The sequence below is a fragment of the Schistocerca nitens genome, chromosome 5, assembly GCF_023898315.1.
Source record: "Schistocerca nitens isolate TAMUIC-IGC-003100 chromosome 5, iqSchNite1.1, whole genome shotgun sequence".
NCBI lineage: Eukaryota > Metazoa > Arthropoda > Insecta > Orthoptera > Acrididae > Schistocerca > Schistocerca nitens.
Window position 1 is genome coordinate 522,744,899 of NC_064618.1, and position 19,512 is coordinate 522,764,410.

Below are 19,512 nucleotides of genomic sequence, written 5' to 3' on the forward strand. Positions count from 1 at the left end.
GTCCACTGCCAGTCGTGGTACCATGCATAGATTTTTTTTTTCGTTATTCTTCCTGTATTTTGCAACAGTTTTGTCACACTTTCAAATCATCCTGACATACAAAAAGTCTAATTCTGCCAACATTTTCTTACAAGATACTTGTAGAAGATGTAATCATTGCCTACTGTATAATGTAGAAAGTGAAGATTCAAATTACAAAGAATTGCTGAATTCCTCTTTATATCTTCATGTGTTTTTCTTGTGTCCTTGGTATGTTACCGCAGAGAAAAGTGGGGTTTGACATCTTGAGATGGTGTCTTTTGTTAGACAAGTTTCCTTTAGGGCAGTCACTGTTACTTCTTCTTTTCTGATGACCTTTGTGAGAACTGTTCCTTTTGTATTGATGAAGCCCTCTATATTTAAATGACTTATCTTCAGAATAAAATTATGGAAGGAGGTAAAGGCGACTGCGATACTTAGACTAGGGGGAGCAGCAGATGATCCAAAGAACTTTAGCCCTTTCTCTGCTATGTACAACCTAAAATCTGTTTGAGGGGGTATAACCCTTTTCATGTTACATTTCAAAAATGTGCTGCTGTGAACAAGCTGCTTTCGGGAAAAATAGAAGCTGCTGTTAACAATAATTGTTGCTGACCACATATGTAGAAAGGGGCTTGCAAGATGCAGTGAAGACAGGAAAGTGCTACTGTATCTACAATCAGTGTATGACACAGTCTGGATCCAAGGGCTTATAGGTAAACTTGCAAAAGTCATCAGATGCAAGCAAACACTGGAAAACCATGAAATATATGCTTTTGGAGAGAACTTTCAGAGTGTCGTGAGAGATAAAATATGCAGTGCCAGAACAATTTACAATGGCCTACCTCAAGGCTCAGTGCTTGTCCCCTTACTTATCAACTTTTACATATTGAATTTACCCAAGACAGTGATAGCTATTGCCACACAGTCAGTCATTTGAATAGCTAGAAGCTTCTCTGAATAGTGATCTACATACTTTTCATAAGTGTTATACCAGATGGCTCTTGAAACCAAATCCTTTTAAATCTGCAAGTATTGTTGTGCATCCCAATAGCAAAGAAGCTAACAGGAATCTGAGCCTTAAACTCAACAGAGCCAATTAAACATGAAAAAATCTCAAAAACTTAGGAGTTAAACTTGATTGTACACTTTCATACAGGAACCACCTAGAATAAGTGAATCAGAAACTGTAATCCAGAAATTCTATACTAGCCAAACTAGCAGGCAGCTCATGAGGAAGTAACACAAACACATTGCACACATCAGCATTGGTACTGGTACATAGTACTGCTGAATACTGAGCCCCAGTATTAACAATAAGCAACCACACAAAAAAGTTGATGAAGAGCTGAAGAATCATTGAAGATCATAACTGTATGACTGAAACTGATGCCTCACAACCTGGCTACCACTGCTAGCCAGTATTCAACCACAAAGCATAAGATGTGAAGCTGCGACAAAAAAGGAGCGGAAGAAGATATCAGACCAGTGCGTTCTCTGAATTCTTCATCATTTACATGCAGAGAATTGACTGAAGTCGAGGACATGTCTCTGGGAAACAATCCATAGTTTAGAAGTTTTTGATGAAGAAAGGGAGTGGCTGGAGCAAAGGCAAAGTAAACCCCACAAAACGGATCCCTTATTGGTGATGTGACTAAACAAGTTCCTGGTTTTGACCTTTCAAGAAGACTCTGGACAAGATTAAGCAGGAGGAATGGAACAGGTAACTGTAAAAGCTTAATGACAAAATCTGTGAATGCAGTGAACTTTGAACTATGGAGCATACTTTGAATTGTGTAATTTATGCATTCAAAGGAAGAGGATGTAGTGACACCCCCAGCATCTAGCAGTAGCTGAGTTGTCTTCAGTGTGCTATTTGACTTCATTGTATATTTTACATCATTCTCTCTCTCTCTCTCTCTCTCTCTCTCTCTCTCTCTCTCTCTATCTCTCTCTTTCTCTGTAGATTCGTGATGTTTTATGTTTTCAGTTCAGATGTGTTATCTGTTTGCATAGCATGTTGTTTATTTTAGTTCATTATGTTATTTGGTTATTATTCTTTTTTAATTTTGTGGTGTATTATTTGTCAGCAGGCAAAATTGATTTATTTTATTTTGTAAATTGTCTTTGTCATGTTGAATGTGTGTGTGTGTGTGTGTGTGTGTGTGTGTGTGTGTGTGTGTCAAAAGGAGAAATCACTTGCTAAAAGTGTAATGTTACAGGCAAAACAGGTGAACAGTAGCTGGGGTGAACCTGATAAAAAAAGCAGTTTTTTTTTAAATTATCCATTTTCTTGCAGTGATATAGCAGTTCAAATCTGAAGTGTTAACTGTACAACCTTGGTGATGGTATATTTACATATTAATTTATTTTTAATTCATAATTGAGCTTATTATTTTAATTTAATTGTTAATCTGCTTAACCTTACAAGGTGGGTTTGAAACCAATCACAAATTTATTTTTAGTATACAATAATAGAAACAGACTTCCAGTGAAGTGAATCTGATACCCATTCTGAACTAAAAAGAAAATTAGTATCTTTACAACAGTGTATTAAATTTTCTAGTCTAAACACTTTTCATAGGTACACTAAATTCCAACATTACTGCTACAGAAACACTTGTTTCAGGAAAGTTGACAAACAAATTTCAATGTCAGTAATTCTGTGATGCTATCAGCATGAAAGGTACTTACTTAATATCATAATCTATCTGATCAAAATAGTAGTAGTAGCTTTATTCATCCGTAGATCTCTTTTTACAAGGATATAGGACATGTCAAAGTATTTACAAATTTAGATCAATTTAAAATAAGCTAATTCATATACACATATATTTACAGAGTTCTAGTTAGAGACAATCATTAGATTTGCTCCTGGTATGCAATACTTTTTTTGCAAATAACTTATTAAATCATGTAATGCCACATTGTTCACTCATATCTGACTAGCAGTCACTGCACACACTATACACACATTGTTTCATAACACTTCACTCACTACACACACACACACACACACACACACACACACACACACACACACATGCACACTGGTGATGTCTGGGCCATTTTCTGTATTGCAACTTCCCATTTGTTATCCTGAAAAACTGAGTTAGCATCCCTCCATAATGAGTGAGATGTTGAGCTCAGATAGAGGAAGAGGTGTTAGTATTGTGCTATGCATAGCTTGGGGGTAAGTATTTCTAGAAAGGAAAAAAAAGAAGGGAAAAAAATATAAAGTGAAGGTGTTCTGTGGAATGTTGAATATTTTATAATCATCATCATTATTATTGTTATTAATTTGTATAACTTTTTTTTATCAAACCCCTACTCTGTTTCAGCTAAGTAATCCTTCAATGTTTAAAATGTATTGCATAACAGGTACTTTTTAGCTGCCTTTTTAAATAAGTGTATTTTGGCAATTTCTTTAATCTTGTTTGGTAATTTATTGTACAGTTTAATTCTTTGGTAGGAAATGCTGTTTTGAGTTTTATGTTTATTTTTTCTTGGTAAATGTAAGTTGAGTCTATCTCTTGTTGCATGGTCATGGACAGAGCTGTTTGTGCAGTAATTACGAATGTTATTTTTGATGTGTACAACTGACTGGTAAATGTATTCACCATGAGTAACACTACTGGGAAAGTTATTGATGTATATCAGGAACAGTATTGGTCCTAATAGGCTACCGTACAGAACCCCTATATTAATGTATTTTGGTTCTGATAAGTGTTTTACTAAATGTTTGGATCTGTTTGAAGTATATGTTATCTCTACTCTTTGTACCCTATCTGTTAGGTATGATCGAAACCAGTTGTTAGCTACCCCTCTTATTCCTAATGCTTCTAATTTATTTAATAGAATCTTGTGGTCAACTGTATCAAATGCCTTAGGAAGATTCAAAAATATGCCTGTGACACACTAATCTTTATCAAGAGCATCAAGTACAACTTTTGTGAATTCTACTATGGCTGACTCCATATTTTTGCCACTTTGGAAACCAAACTGTGATTCGCTTAAATGATTGTATTATTCAGTTAACTCCTTAATCTGTCTTTCATAATTGCTTCTATTATTTTTGAGAATGCTGACAGCAGGGAAATGGGCCGGTAATTTTCTATGTCTTCTGCATTACGTTTCTTAAGCAAAGGTACAACTCTTGCCTGTTTTAACTGCTCTGGAAATGTCCCTGATGTGAAGGATTCATTTATTATATTTTTTTTAAGGGGCCTTGTATAATCCCTATGCATTATTTCAGTACACACATTGGTATTTCATCTGAGCCTACTGACTTTTTATTTTTTAGTTTTTGAATTGTTTTACTGACTTCATTCTCTGTGGTTGGAAGTAACATTATTGTATTTAGTGCGACATTATTTACAGGTGTTATATTTGGTTGGGGGAATTTTTGCTGTAACTTGCCTGCAATAGTTGAAAAATGCTCGTTTACATAGTTTGCTAAGTGCTGTGGATCATTTATTACTTTATCCCCCTCCCTTAGCAGTATGTTATTCTGCGTTTGTTTGCCTCTCCCCACTTCCATTTTTGTAACATCCCAGACTGCTTTGCTTTTATTCTCTGCATTACATATTATTTTGTCATTAAATGAATTTTTTGCAGCAATCAGCCCCTTCCTATAGATCTTTTTGTGGCTATAATAGAAATTTAAGAATTCTGGATCACTGCGAATCTTTTTCATGGAACTGAGGTTTATGTTTACATCTCCTCCTGTGTTCTTGTACAACTTTTTTGTAATAATTTGTACTCATTCTACCATAGTTGCATCTTCAGTTTCCAGAAAGACAAAATAAACATTACCATCAAAAACTGTCTTTCTCAGAAATGTCATTTCATAAGTGTAATGATAGATTTTATCAATTTTACCAAAAGAAAACCTGAATGTTCTTTTCATAGGAAATTTCACTGTTGTTAAATCATATTTATTGAATTCTTGCCCATCTTTATCTTTTCCCTTGTTAATTCCTTCATTTTCATTTGACTTGTGCTGTTCTATATCACTATTCAGTGCTATAGAGATAGAATCAGAATCATAGGATAGTTTCTCATGCTTTCAGCACTGCCATTATCACTTTCATTTAAGACCCTGGCAATGATACCTTTTCTTGGAGTTAATGCTACGTGCTTGGCTCAGCTTGGCATTCTTTCTGTATATGTTAGAGTGAATCCGTTTCAAACCTATTTTGATGACTGCTGTCCAAGAAACGTCTGGTGTGCTGGTGTCATGTGTATATGTGGTTTCTGGTATCTGTAAAATGACATAATCAAGACAGAAGGGAAAAATTTCCTGCTTGTCTGAAACAAGGTAGAACATTAGATTTAGAAGTGAATGGTATCTTTTCGAAGGCCCCTTTCAACAACCTAGGAAATGCCAATGTTTCTGTCACCCCTCTATTTGTCCTTTTCCAGTCATCTAGCACATTTCTCCAGGCAAGTTTTAGAGGTCAGGTGGCCGACATAAATGAATAGAGCTAGGTGGTAGAAGCACAGACTGAATATCATGTTCTTGGCCCTGTGTTATAATGTTAAGTGACAGATAGTCTGAGAAAAAGTCACCTATAATCACTTTCAGTTCATCTAAATGCCAGTTATAAGGTGAGGCAATTAATCATGATTCAAACATTGTTAGGTCAAACCAACCACTTACATTCCTATTATAACCTGCTGAAGTTAAACCTCCTTCAGTCCAAAAATAGAAGAGATGCTTTTCCCACTGCTATCATTACAGTGACACTTGAACTATGAACAGTTCTTTCAGGATGCCTTGTATCTGGCTTCACTACTACTTTCACTTGTCCAGAATCCTCAACAAGTTGGTCTCATCATGGCTTATAGTTCTGGAGTGAGGAACAGGTAACTGTTGCCCTTGCCCTCTTTACGTTTTTACTTATTCTAATGGTTAGTTCCTCATTTCTTTTCAGAAATCCATTTTACCTACTCCCGACTAGGTGGATTGTCACACAATATTTTTTAGATCTGCATTGTTCGATTAAGAGATACCTTTATGATATCCCTAACATCATTATTCATTAGAGGAAACCTCTATTTCGCACAACACAATATTCGTGCAACTGGTTTTGTTTTCTTCACTATTGGGTCATGCTGGTTGGCCACCTATTTTATGTTTATCCAAAAGAATAGACACTATAGACATTAAGGCAATGACAGCCAATGATCCCTTCAGTGCAGATGCACACCAAGCTTGAACTCTTACAGGAATCGGTGAGGTAATGAGCAGGGGCACTACAACAGCAGTGTGTGGTATAAGTTGATAATTTGGGTCTGACAGGAGACGTGCTAAGGTAGTCCATGTTCTTATGGTGACCACTGTGTCCAGATGGCGTAGCGGTCAGCGCATCTGCCAAGTAAACAGGAGACCCAGATTTAAATCCCAGTCTGGCACAGATTTTCAACTTTCACCATTGACATAAGTCAGTGCCCATTGGTAGCTAATGTCTTCAGTTCCTTTGTATCTTTATCTTATATTTATATCTGTTCTTAAGTTTGTATGTCATTTAATGTTGTATAAGGAAGTGTGTATCGTGCTGAAGCTTTGCAAATGCTTAATGATCCTGACAACCTTCCCAGCATTTAGAAGAATTTCAGAGTTGTAGTTAGTGTTATAACCTTTAATCACTAATAATTTGCGTGGATCTGCAAAAGTAGAAACACTAGTGGGTTACATACTACTAACTCCGTGTCCGTCATTCGACTGCCGTGCCGTGACATGCGGCCGGCGCCGTTCATAGCCAGGTGGCGCTCCCGCGCTTGGCCGAGCTGCGGAGCGCCTCTATCGCCGTGTTCGCGTACTAATGTAGCGGCACTGTCACAACACTTTTCCCCCTTGAAAAAAAAAAAAACACTCACTTCCTTGGAGACATGGCCAGTGCGGAGACATCCATGGCCTCTTGGAAGGCCCCGAGAAGATCCCGCGGAGAAACACGAGAGTATGGTCGAAAATGTCCAGGACGGAAGCTTGCGCGTGGAACGTGCCTCCTGGACGAGATGATGGGTGAAAACTCCGGAGCAGCATCCATAGATGTCGTGGACCTGGGGGTGTGCTCCAGCAAGATGGGTCCCGGAGAAGGCGGCGTCGCGACTGGGGCCGGTGGAGACGAAAGAAGGGGCGGTGGCACCGGCGTGGCCACCACTCGTGGGCGCATCTGGTCGTAATGGCGAACAACCATGCCGTCGTCCGTACGTATTTCACAAAGCTGGCGGCCGCGAAGAGCCTGGACCACCCCTGGAATCCATTTAGGGCGAGATCCATACCCCCGTGCCCACACGTCGGCGCCCACCGGGTATTTTGCCGCACGAGGGGGCACAGTACAAGGCCTGACAGGGTGAAGCAAGTGCAGTAGAGCGCGCGGTTGGCGGCCATGCAAGAGTTCAGCAGGGCTGCGATCACCCAGAGGCGTGAAGCGATAAGAACTCAGAAATTGCAACAGAGCGTCATCTGTGGAAAAATCACTAAGGAATTTTTTCATTTGGCTTTTGAAAGTGCGGACAAGGCGCTCGACCTCCCCATTCGATTGCAGATGGAAGGGCGGTGCTGTAACATGATGAATCCCTTGTCCAGTACAAAAATCACGGAAGGCCTGCGAAGAGAACTGAGGGCCATTGTCCGTGACAATCGTGGATGGAAGACCTTCTAGCGCAAAGATTTTGAACAAAGCCAGCGTCGTCGCCGCAGTGGTGGGCGACGGACATCGAACAACAAACGGAAACTTCGAGAAGGCGTCAATCAACAGTAGCCAATAAGTGCCGAGGAAGGGGCCAGCAAAGTCAGCGTGCACCCGTTCCCACGGCTGTGCCGGATCAGGCCACGGAGAGGGCATAGTACGAGGTGCAGCCAGTTGTTGAACACACTGATCACATGCAGCGACCATGTGGGCGATGTCCGAATCAATACCGGACCAATAAACGTGCCTGCGGGCCAGGGACTTAGTCCGAGAAATCCCCCAATGGCCTTCATGCAATAGCTTGAGAACAGCTTTGCGAAGAGAGGCTGGCACCACGACCCGTGGAGATGCGCCATCCGTGGCCAGAAGAACAACACCCTCACAAACAGACAGACGAAGGCGCAAGGCATGGTAGTTGCGAAGGGGATCCGATGCCCGGGCCTTGGTCCTGTCCGGCCAACCCCGTTGAACAAAACCGATCACCTGACGCAGGACCGGGTCCCACGCAGTAGCCGACGCGACCTGCGAACCTGTAAGTGGAAAACCCTCGACCGCACGACGTTCTTCCTCATCAGTGTGGAAACAGAGTAGTTCATCTCGATCGAAAACCGGGTCGGGGCCCATCGGCAAACGCGACAACGCGTCAGCGTTGGCGTGCTGGGCCGTGGGGTGATAGTGAATCTCATAGTGAAAACGAGACAAGTATAAGGCCCAACGTTGCAGGCGGTGAGCTGCCTTATCCGGAAGCAACGCCGAGGGGCTGAACAGAGAGACCAGCGGCTTGTGGTCGGTGATGAGGTGAAACTTAGAACCATACAAAAAAACGCTGAACTTTTTTAGAGCATAAATGATAGCGAGCGCCTCCATTTCAATTTGAGAGTAACGCCGTTGGGCATTGTTGAGGGTCTTGGAAGCGTAAGCGATGGGTCGTTCCGACCCATCCTCATACCGATGGGCGAGAACAGCCCCTAGGCCATACTGTGACGCGTCAGTCGCCAGAACCAAGTGCTGACCCGGGTGGAATGTGGCAAGACAAGGCGCCGACTGCAAATGAGCCTTCAGGCGGACAAAAGCCTGCTCACACTCGTCGGACCAACAGAAAGGAACGTTTTTGCGTAACAGCTGATGCAGAGGATGAGCCACTGCCGCCGCTGATGGAATGAATTTGTGATAATAAGCAACCTTGCAACGCCTGAAGTTCTTTGACCGTAGACGGCCGGGGTAGAGCAGTAATGGCCGCAACGTGCTGTCGTAGAGGACGTATACCCTCACGGGACAAGTGGAAACCAAGATACACAATGGAGGGTTGGAAAAACTGTGACTTGTCCAGATTGCACTTCAACCCAGCTGAATGCAGGACCCGAAACAGGGAACGCAAATTGCGAAGGTGCTCCTCAGTGGAGGCCCCCGTGACAACAATGTCATCCAGGTAGTTGATGCAGCTGGGAACAGAAGTCGTGAGCTGTTCCAAAAACCGCTGAAAAATGGCTGGCGCGCTAGCGACGCCAAATGGTAACTGCTGGTACTGATACAACCCACGAGGAGTGTTGATGACGAGAAATTCCTTGGAAGACGTATCCAATGGCAACTGATGGTACGCCTCCGATAAGTCAAGTTTGGAAAAGAACTGGCCCCCAGCGAGCTTGGTAAATAACTCCTCAGGACAGGGAAGAGAATAAGTGTCAATGCGGCTCTGAGTGTTGACAGTGGCTTTAAAATCACCGCACAATCGCAGACTCCCGTTTGGTTTAGAAACCACCACGATGGGCGATGCCCATTCGCTGGAGGTAACAGGAAGGAGAATCCCTAAAGCTGTTAACCTGTCGATCTCAGCCTTGACAGGCGCACGCAACGCCATCGGAATAGGGCGTACCCGGAAAAACTTAGGGCGAGCCGTAGGTTTAAGAGTAATGTGGGCTTCAAAATCCTTGGCCCGACCCAGACCAGCAGAGAACACGGATGAGAATTCAGAACACAAGCCATCCAGTTGTTGATACGGAATATCTTCAGATATGAGGTGCACATCATCATCAATGGAGAACCCGAACAACTGGAAAGCATCATAACCGAACAGGTTTTCCGTGCCCGCATGATCCACCACATAAAACGTGAGGGGCCTAACAACAGACTTGTAGGCAGTGGAAGCATCAAACTAGCCAACAATAGGAATTTGCTGCTTATTATAAGTTCGCAGATTTCGCGTAACGGGAGACAAGGGTGGGGAGCCCAACTCCAAATACGTGCGAGAATTAATGAGAGTTACTGCAGAGCCCGTGTCCACTTGCATGCGAATGTCTTCATCCAGAACATGAACAGTAACAAACAACTTATTTGTTTGAGAAAGCACACAGTTAACATCCATGTCCGATGGCTCGTCCTCGTCGACAGGGACTTTAGGGGACTGACACACAGAAGCAATGTGGCCTTTTTTCCTACATGAATTACACGTGGCCCAACGTTTTGGACACGCAGCCCTGTCATGCTGTACGAAACAACGTGGACAAGAAGGAAGTGCAGAACGAACCTGCTTCTGTGGTTGCTGTTTTCGCTGCGAGCGTGGTGGCCCAACGCGACGTTGTTGACGCGAGTGAACCGCCGCCACATCGTCGTTCCCCTATGAAACAGGCAAATTGTCCGTGTCGAAAGTGGTCTGTACAGCGCCCACATCACACCACGCGTCTATTTGCGCACCAGCAGCGTGAGACACTTCAAAAGATTGAGCGATGCTGAGAACTTCCGACAACGACGGGTTTGGCAGTTGTAAGGCACGTTGCCGAACTTCTTTATCAGGAGCAAGCCGTAGAATAGCGTCCCGAACCATTGAATCAGCATAAGACTCATGATGAGTGTCCGTGACAAACTGACATTTCCTACTCAGACCGTGTAGTTCCGCCGCCCAAGCCCGGTAAGATTGATGGGGCTGTTTACGACACCGGTAGAACGTCACGCGGGCGGCAACGACATGGGTGATTTTGCGGTAATAGTTAGATAATAATTCACACATTTCTTGGAAGGACAGAGAGGCAGGTTCCCGCAGAGGGGCTAACTGAGATAGCAGCTGATAGATCCGTGGGGAAATCCAAGATAGAAATAATGACTTACACATAGGAGCATCGACAACGCCAAAAGCCAAGAAGTGTTGCCGCAAACGCTTCTCATAATCCTCCCAGTCTTCAGCGGCCTCGTCGTAAGGAGGGAACGGATGCGGAGAAGAGGAAGACAGACGATGAGTAAGCGACGTCGACAACGCCTGAATAGCAACTGTCAGCTGTGTTTGTTGCTCAATGAGCGCTTGCATAAGCTGTTCCATGTCTGCCCCGACACGAACACCCAAGTCCACAACGCAGGAAAAAAAATATCCGACCTCATCGCCAAAATGTTATAACCTTTAATCACTAATAATTTGCGTGGATCTGCAAAAGTAGAAACACTAGCGGGTTACATACTACTAACTCCGTGTCCGTCATTCGACTGCCGTGCCGTGACATGCGGCCGGCGCCGTTCATAGCCAGGTGGCGCTCCCGGGCTTGGCCGAGCTGCGGAGCGCCTCTATCGCCGTGTTCGCGTACTAACGTGGCGGCACTTTTGAATGTCGTGGCACTGTCACAACAGTTAGATTTATGGATTGGTCCTAGAACGTTCTTGTATGCTTGCATGATGTGATTCACCCTTCAGAATTGCAGTTTTGCTTTTAGGCATGTAGGGCATCTATTTGGTAGTCACAATGAACAAAAAAAGAAACAGTAGCACTTGAGATGTTCATATGAAAGTAAAAATATTACAACTTATTAATTACACACCAGAAGTACAAGATGTCAGCCAATGTTTTCTAACTGATGTATTTACTTCAAAGAGTGCAGCACATGAATTACATTTATGGGCAGTGCTATTTGTTGGTACCACACACTTCAATGTACCATTGTTAGAGGCAAAGGAGTAAAAAATTCATGACAATGGTCAGCTGCAGCATTCTTGTTAAGATGCCATGCTCAGGTATCAAAATGTTGAAAAATAGATAAATGATCAAATTCACCTCATTTCACAGTACTTATCTTCATGAGCATAAATTCCAATACTGCTGATATACACATTAAATTAATGAAATTTGGAATAATAAGAGTGAAAGACAGTGTCACTCGATATATAAAACTTGCAGAATACAAATAAAAAGGCCTTTGATCACAAATTTTTTCATTAATTTTATGACAAGGTTCAATCTATTCAGTCATCATAAAACATGTCCATCACTTTAATAAGTTTATAAACCATTAAAAAAGTTGCATGTAAACCATAAAAATTCATTAGCCAAGGCAGGCAGCATCAGTAGGTGTAAAAACACAACAAAACTAAAATAACCAAACAGCATACTGCTGATAGTCATTACAGTAAGGACCAGTTGTGGTTTTTATCACAGTTTTATTATATTTTTACATCTGTAGATGGCACCTATTTTGGCTACAAGTTCTTTTATTGTTTGTATTCTAGTTTAGAGTGACTGACATATCTGACAATGATCTAATACACTGAACAAAAAAATAAATCACAGCAAAAAAAAAAAAAAAAAAGTAGAGTAATGAAATTTTGGGACTACATTTGTCTAGGTAACTTATTGAAGTGATTAACATTACAAGATCACCGGCTAATGTAAGCAAGAGGTAAACCATTGCAAATGTTGAATGCTGGTGCAACCACCAGAATGTTGAATACAAGCATGCAAATGTGCTTGCATTGTGTTGTACAAATGCTGGGATGCCAGTTTGTGGAATGGAGTTCCATGCTTTTTGCGTTTGTTTGGTCAGTACAGGGACAGTTAATGCTGTTTGTGGACAACAGTGTAGTTGTAATCTGTTGATATCCTATATAAGCTGAATTGGAGACAGATCGGGTGATCGAGAAGTCCAGGCCAACATGTCTATACATTGTAGAGCATGTTGGGTTACAACAGCGGTAGGTGGGTGAGTGTTATCCTGTTGGGAAACATCCTGTAGTATGCTGTTCTTGAATGGCAGCACAAGAGGTCAAATCACCAGGTTGACATAAAAATTTGCCGTCAGTGTGCAGGGGATAAACCTGAGAGTGCTCCTGCCGTAATACAAAATCGCAGTCCGCCCCCGGTAGCTGAGTGGTCAGTGCGACAGACTGTCAATCCTAAGGGCCCGGGTTCGATTCCCGGCTGGGTCGGAGATCTTCTCCGCTCAGGGACTGGGTGTTGTGTTGTCCTAATCATCATCATTTCATCCCCATCGACGTGCAAGTCGCCGAAGTGGCGTCAAATCGAAAGACTTGCACCAGGCGAATGGTCTACCCGACGGGAGGCCCTCGTCACACGCTGTTAATACAAAATCGCACTCCGTACGATAACTCCAGGTGTAGGTCCAGTGTGTCTAGCATGCAGACAGGTTGGTTGCAGGTCCTCAACTGATCTGCTTCTAACCAACACACAGCCATCACTGGCTTTGAGGCAGAACCAGCTTGCATCAGAAAACACAACAAACCTCCACCCTGCCGTCCAGTGAGCTCTCGCTTGACACCACTTGAGTCACAGATGGTGGTGGTTTGGGGTCAGTGAAATGCATGCTACAGGGTTTCAGGCTTGGAACTGTCCTTGAAGTAACCAATTTGTTACAATTTATTATGTCATTGTGGTGTCAGCTGCTGTTATAAAATTGCTGCTCCAGATGCAGTATGATGCACTAGAGCCATATGCTGAACGCTGTGGTCTTCCTTCTCAGTAGTGCAATGTGGCGGTCCAGAGTCTGGTCTTCTTGCGACTGTTCATTCTCATGATGACTGCTGCCAAGTCTAAATTCCTTCCAAGTCTTTCTACAGTATTGCAGAAGAAACATCCATCTTCTCGTTGCGATATTACATAACCTTGTTCAAACACAGTGAAGTGTTGATAATAGTGTTGTTGCGTTGAAGGCATTCTTGACTAATACCAACTTACCGCATCCAGTCTCAAAGGTAACTAATGCTCACGACCATTACAGTGTGTATTTAAAGTAAACCTGGTTTGCACTATCATAGTGGTATTAATAGTGACACTCTTATGTGACCCATGTGAAATTTGAATAGACATCTTTCAGGTGTGGAAACACACCTATTATGTGGACGCTATATCATGGCAGTTTTAGGTGGGGAGTGTTTTGAACTATGGTTGCGTAATACACCAGTAGAGGTTGGGCCTGAACTATGCCTGCCAACCACACCAAACAGTTGAGCTGTAGCTACGGCAAAATGCTTTGTGTGCTCCAATTTGCTTTGTGTCATGGATTGCTTGTTTTTTTTTTTCTTCTTATTTTTGAATGAGCGAAGAGACTACTCTTGGTGCATAAAGGGATTCAAATATGACTCTCACCAGAACAAAAGGAAACAACGATCCTTAAGAACCATTATATCAGTTCTGCATTTGCTTAAGCCCAGAATGTTGGATGGTAGCCCGTCAAGATGGAGACAGGGCTTCTTCCCCCACACCACTCCTCTGCCCTCGTGCAGTCTAAGATCTTGTTTGTTTACAGTCATGGCTGGCTGCCATGATATACTGTCTGTATAATACCAACATTTGTTTATGTCACACAACTCCTTCTTGGTGGTGTTATTTTTTTCTGTCAGTGTAGTTTGAAACCAGCCATAAAATAAAAAAAATACAGTCAAAGATTACTTTATATTCCTCAAGACCAATCAAAAGCATAAAAAAAGGGTAGGGCCTCTCTTGCATTTGATCTGAGTGACCTGTTCCTTCTCTCCAACCTTCCCAGTTCTATATCACTTCCCTCCATAAGAAAGGAATTGACTTTCCAAAAGCTAGGAAAAGCTTTCACCCACTATTAATATGTGTATTGGGAATCCTGGAATTCCACCTCATGGAAGCATGTACTGGCTAATCATTCTGTCTTCTTATAATTTTGCTGTTTGTAGTAAGACATATAACAAACATCTATTATCCATGCTCTACGTACTCCTGTTTCAGCAGTTGACAGTCAATAGTATGACTAGATTCACTGGATAAGATATTGGTGACCGCTTGAAAAGAGCAAACCTGTCACATTGCATTGCAGCAAATGGTATAGAACTGGTACTAGGTGGTTTAGATGCATTATAAATTAACAGAAATGACCCATAGTATGAGATCACCATCAGGATCCTGCTGATGGTCCTTACAGTATTGTTTATCATAGTTTCTTTGTATTTTTACATCTATTCACGGCACCAAATTCGGTCACAAGTTTTGTATGGATTATAGATTAGTTTGGAGTGATAGACATATTTGGTGATGATTGATAGATTGAAACTGGTCATAAAATTAATGAAAATGTTTTGCAATCAAAGGCTGTTTTACATGTATTGTACAAGTTTTATATATTGAGTTGCTGTGTCGACCACATTTCCTCTATGCATAATATGATGTAGGAAAACCATTGACATCAAAATAGCTACCAGTCATCTTGAAATGGATAAATACAGGTCTTGTATCATCAGACGAATCTTATACCATTCTTCCTGCAGAATAGTGTGAAGTTCAGTTAACGATGATGGAAGTGGATAGCGATCATGCACTCTTCTCTCCAAAGTGGACCACAAAGGCTGAATAATACTGAGATCTTGCAATTGTGGAGCCAGGGGAGATGTGACATTTCATCCTCATGCTCACGAAATCAGTCCTGGATGATGCAAGATGTGTGAACAGGGGCTGTGTTGTATTGGAACATAGCATCATCATTTGCAACAAAGTTTGCACCATGGCATGGACCTGATCAGCCAAAATGGTCACATAATAGTTGGCAGTAATATGGCCTTGTGGAGTAACTATGGGGCCCATGGAATAAAACACTGTGGTTGCCCAAATCATCATGAAACCCCCACCATGTTTCACTCTTGCGATGTAAAATTGACCAGAAAGTGGAGGAGGAATGGCATAGGAGATCTGTTTGTGGACTAGGTCTGGCGTATAGTGCCTGTTTGTGAAGGTGTTGTTGAGACCCTCAGCATACTGGGCCAGAGAGTACTTGTCATTGCAGATATGGCAACTTTGGGTGGCCAGGCTGTAATGAAGGGATTTGTTGGTGTGGAAGGAAGGACAGCTGATGAAATGCAGGTACTGTTGGTAGCCGTTGGGTTTAATGTGGGCTGAGGTGTGAATGGAGCCATCAGAGAGGGGGAGGCATTCTGTCTAGGAAGGTTCCCGCTGGGTTAAGGAGGATCAGGTGAAGTAGGTGGGAACGAAGATGTTGAGGTTGTGAAGGAATGAAGATAGGGTGTTTTGGCCCTGAGTCAAGATCATGAAGATCTCATTAGTGAACCTGAACTAGACTAGGGGTTTGACATTTTGCAAGGCTAGGAGGGTTCCTCTAGATGGCTCATAAACAGGCACCTGCCTGCAACTTGACATGTCATCTTTATGGTAAGTAGCAATCCGTCCTTTCCTACATTGTTGGCATTGCACATTATTATGTGTTTGGATCTGCATAAAATACAGTGTATCAAACCACATATTTTTTCTGTAAAGTCCTCATCTTCTTGCACCATGTTCTGAAACAGTTCAATGTTCTATTGATGTCTCATTAAATGCGTGCAAAAATATCAAAATTATGCTGTTTTAAGAATGCTGTGTTTGACGATTCTACTGAACTGCCTCAGTGGATTTTCTTAGGTAATATTTGGTGTTATGGTGTTATATATGCACAGTTTTTCAACATTCTAGTTGAGGAAGCTGGGTTTGTTGCTTTGTGAAGTCTGCCAGATGTTATGTCGTGTGCACCATGAATTTTGAACTTACGAAGAGTGTGTAAAATTGTTAGTTAGTTTGGTAGTCTGTTACACAGCTACGTCTCCATTTTCTTTAAAACTTGACAACATTTTGTATTTTGTAACATTAATTTAAAATTTTGTTTCTTTTTTCTAGCAATAATCATGACTTTTATTTATTGGATTACAATTCCAACAGCAACTCTAGTGAAATCCTTAAAAAAGTGTCATGCTACATATTTATTTATAGTAGTCCCTACATCTGAAAGTCCTTCATAGATATTATCTTTTAAAGTCTGTACAAATTCATTTTGCATCCTCGGTAAAGGGATGATAGTTATCCTGTATATTAATAGACATGTAACACTCTTGTCTCTCTCCATCCCCATTATTTTGTGTGTGTGTGTGTGGGGGGGGGGGGGCGTTGGTTGGTTTGGTTGGTTGGGTAGGTGGGTGGCTGAGTGGGTGTTGGTGTACATGTGCCCGTGCATGTGCGTGCGTGCTCACACATGCACATGCGCACTCATGCGTGCATATGCGGGAGGGGGCTTTACCTTTATGTATAGCCTGATCAAACTCATGAGCAAAATATTTATTATAACAACTGGATTTTAAAAATGTCTTTTGCAGTGAAGCGGAAGTGAAACTGTTGCGAAAAGTTGGTACTGTTATTGATGAGGATGACAAAGAATTGTCTGTGTTGATGACCTCACTTCAGCTTGACTATTTGAAGCAGCCTTCAGAGCCAGAATCACTTTCACAGGTATGTTTGGAAAGAAAGTACCAGACTATAGTGTTGCCACTTTAAGACAGCAATATGCTGCAAGTATAAACAAATGAGAGCCTACACATTAGAGGAAAGAGGAGTGGTGTGGGGGAGAAGCCCTGTCTCTCTATCGCAGGGCTGGCAGGCAGCATCTGTTAATCAGTGCATGTGTGACAGTAGGTCTGGCACATTGTCATAGGGATCGCCAATGCCTTCTGGTGTCAGAGGAGTCAACCTGAACTCTAGGATGAAGCAGTATTAATCTCATCACTCATTTAAAATTAAGAAAACAAAACAATGTCAATGCACAACCCAGAGCAAAGCAGAGTACATAAAGCATTTGGTAACACCTATCATGCAGTTTCATGCTTGAGTTGACAGTGTCGTAGAGGTAGTTCAGGCCCAACATCTTCTGGTATCTTACACAACCATACTTCACAATATCCCCACCTAAAACTGTTATGATAAATTGTCCACATATTACCTCTTTTTTCTTTAAAAAGAAGTGTGTAAAAGTGAATTTTACGCCTCAAGTTTTTATTTCTAATAAATTCGATTTTGAAATAGAATACAAGGGGGAAGTACATTAAATGGGGTTTTATCGTGCCTTGTAACATAAGATTTTTCTGTAAGGTCTTTGCAACAGGTACATTGGAATTGAAGAAAATTTGCTTAATCAGTGGAATATAGCTACATTTTCAGATTGAGTGACTGGATTCTAATTGTTTTGGGTTTTTTTTTTCATACTTAGCCTTTAGTAGAAAATTATGAAAACTATAAAGGGATGTTACTTAATTTAATTATTAAAAATTAATGCTCTGTAGTTTTGCTTTTTGACTAGCACAGATTTTGTTTTTTCAAGACTACATAAATTTCTTGCATAACAGTAGGATTTGATTAACACTAAGTGAAACCATAATTGAAAGCACAATACACACACTCTCATCATGGAATTTGAGTGACCTACCTTTCTCTTTTAAGCCTTCATCCCCTCTCGTCCCAAAGAAAGGAACTAATATTTCCAAAACACATGATAGTTTTCTTGTACTTGTGTGTGTGTGTGTGTGTGTGTGTTGTGATGACTGCGATTCTACCCTGTCACTAAGTATCGCCCCAAAATACCCGAAAAATACCGTGTTAACTAATGCAGTCCAAATCAAGCGGTATCTAAATAGACGTTTCTCCAAATTCTACTTCCCAACACAATATCTGACCGTGCATTTATCCCAGTTTAGCATAGAATAACCATATTAAATAAGATTTAAGGACATTGACAATATATATATATATATATATATATATATATATATATATATATATATATATATATATATATTTTTTTTTTTTCTAACACCAATAAACAAAAGAATACCAAAACTGAGTGATGAACCCACAATTTTACACGACTCTCATTCAAAGTAATCACAACCTTGTGGTTTGACAGCTACCCACCTTTGACTTACACACTATAGAATGTTAGCACCAATAGCAAGCGAGCTTCACTGTCATTGGTCGACGTTTAAGAAATTAATGGCGGGCCCCCTTGTCTAAGTAGCAAAGCATTACAATACTTCTGGTAAATGCTACGGCACACGAATTTAGACACATGCCCTCCAAAAGTTATTCTAAAGAAGACAAATGTTACATATATATATATAGAGGGAAACATTCCACGTGGGAAAAATATATCTAAAAACAAAGATGATATGGTTATAATAGAGAGAAACATTCCACGTAGGAAAAATATATCTAAAAACAAAGATGATGTGACTTACCAAATGAAAGTGCTGGCAGGTCGACAGACACACAAACGAACACAAACATACACACAAAATTCAAGCTTTCGCAACAAACTGTTGCCTCATCAGGAAAGAGGGAAGGAGAGGGAAAGACGAAAGGATGTGGGTTTTAAGGGAGAGGGTAAGGAGTCATTCCAATCCCGGGAGCGGAAAGACTTAACCTTAGGGGGAAAAAAGGACAGGTATACACTCGCGCACACACACACATATCCATCCACACATATACAGACACAAGCAGACATATTTAAAGTTTGGGCAGAGATGTCAGTCGAGGCGGAAGTGAAGAGGCAGAGATGATGTTGAATGACAGGTGAGGTATGAGTGGCGGCAACTTGAAATTAGCGGAGATTGAGGCCTGGTGGGTAATGGGAAGAGAGGATATATTGAAGAGCAAGTTCCCATCTCCGGAGTTCGGATAGGTTGGTGTTGGTGGGAAGTATCCAGATAACCCGGACGGTGTAACACTGTGCCAAGATGTGCTGGCCGT

At 41.5% G+C, this 19,512-nt stretch overlaps 1 protein-coding gene across 1 annotated transcript in view; it reads left to right on the forward strand.

The window, feature by feature from the left end:
- LOC126259705 (tyrosine-protein phosphatase non-receptor type 23-like) overlaps window positions 1-19,512 on the forward strand; it is a 196,136-nt gene that overhangs the window by 153,169 nt on the left and 23,455 nt on the right. The window contains exon 8 of the mRNA XM_049956677.1: window positions 17,091-17,223. Coding sequence (XP_049812634.1) covers window positions 17,091-17,223 — 133 coding nt within the window. The remainder of the gene's footprint in view (window positions 1-17,090; window positions 17,224-19,512) is intronic.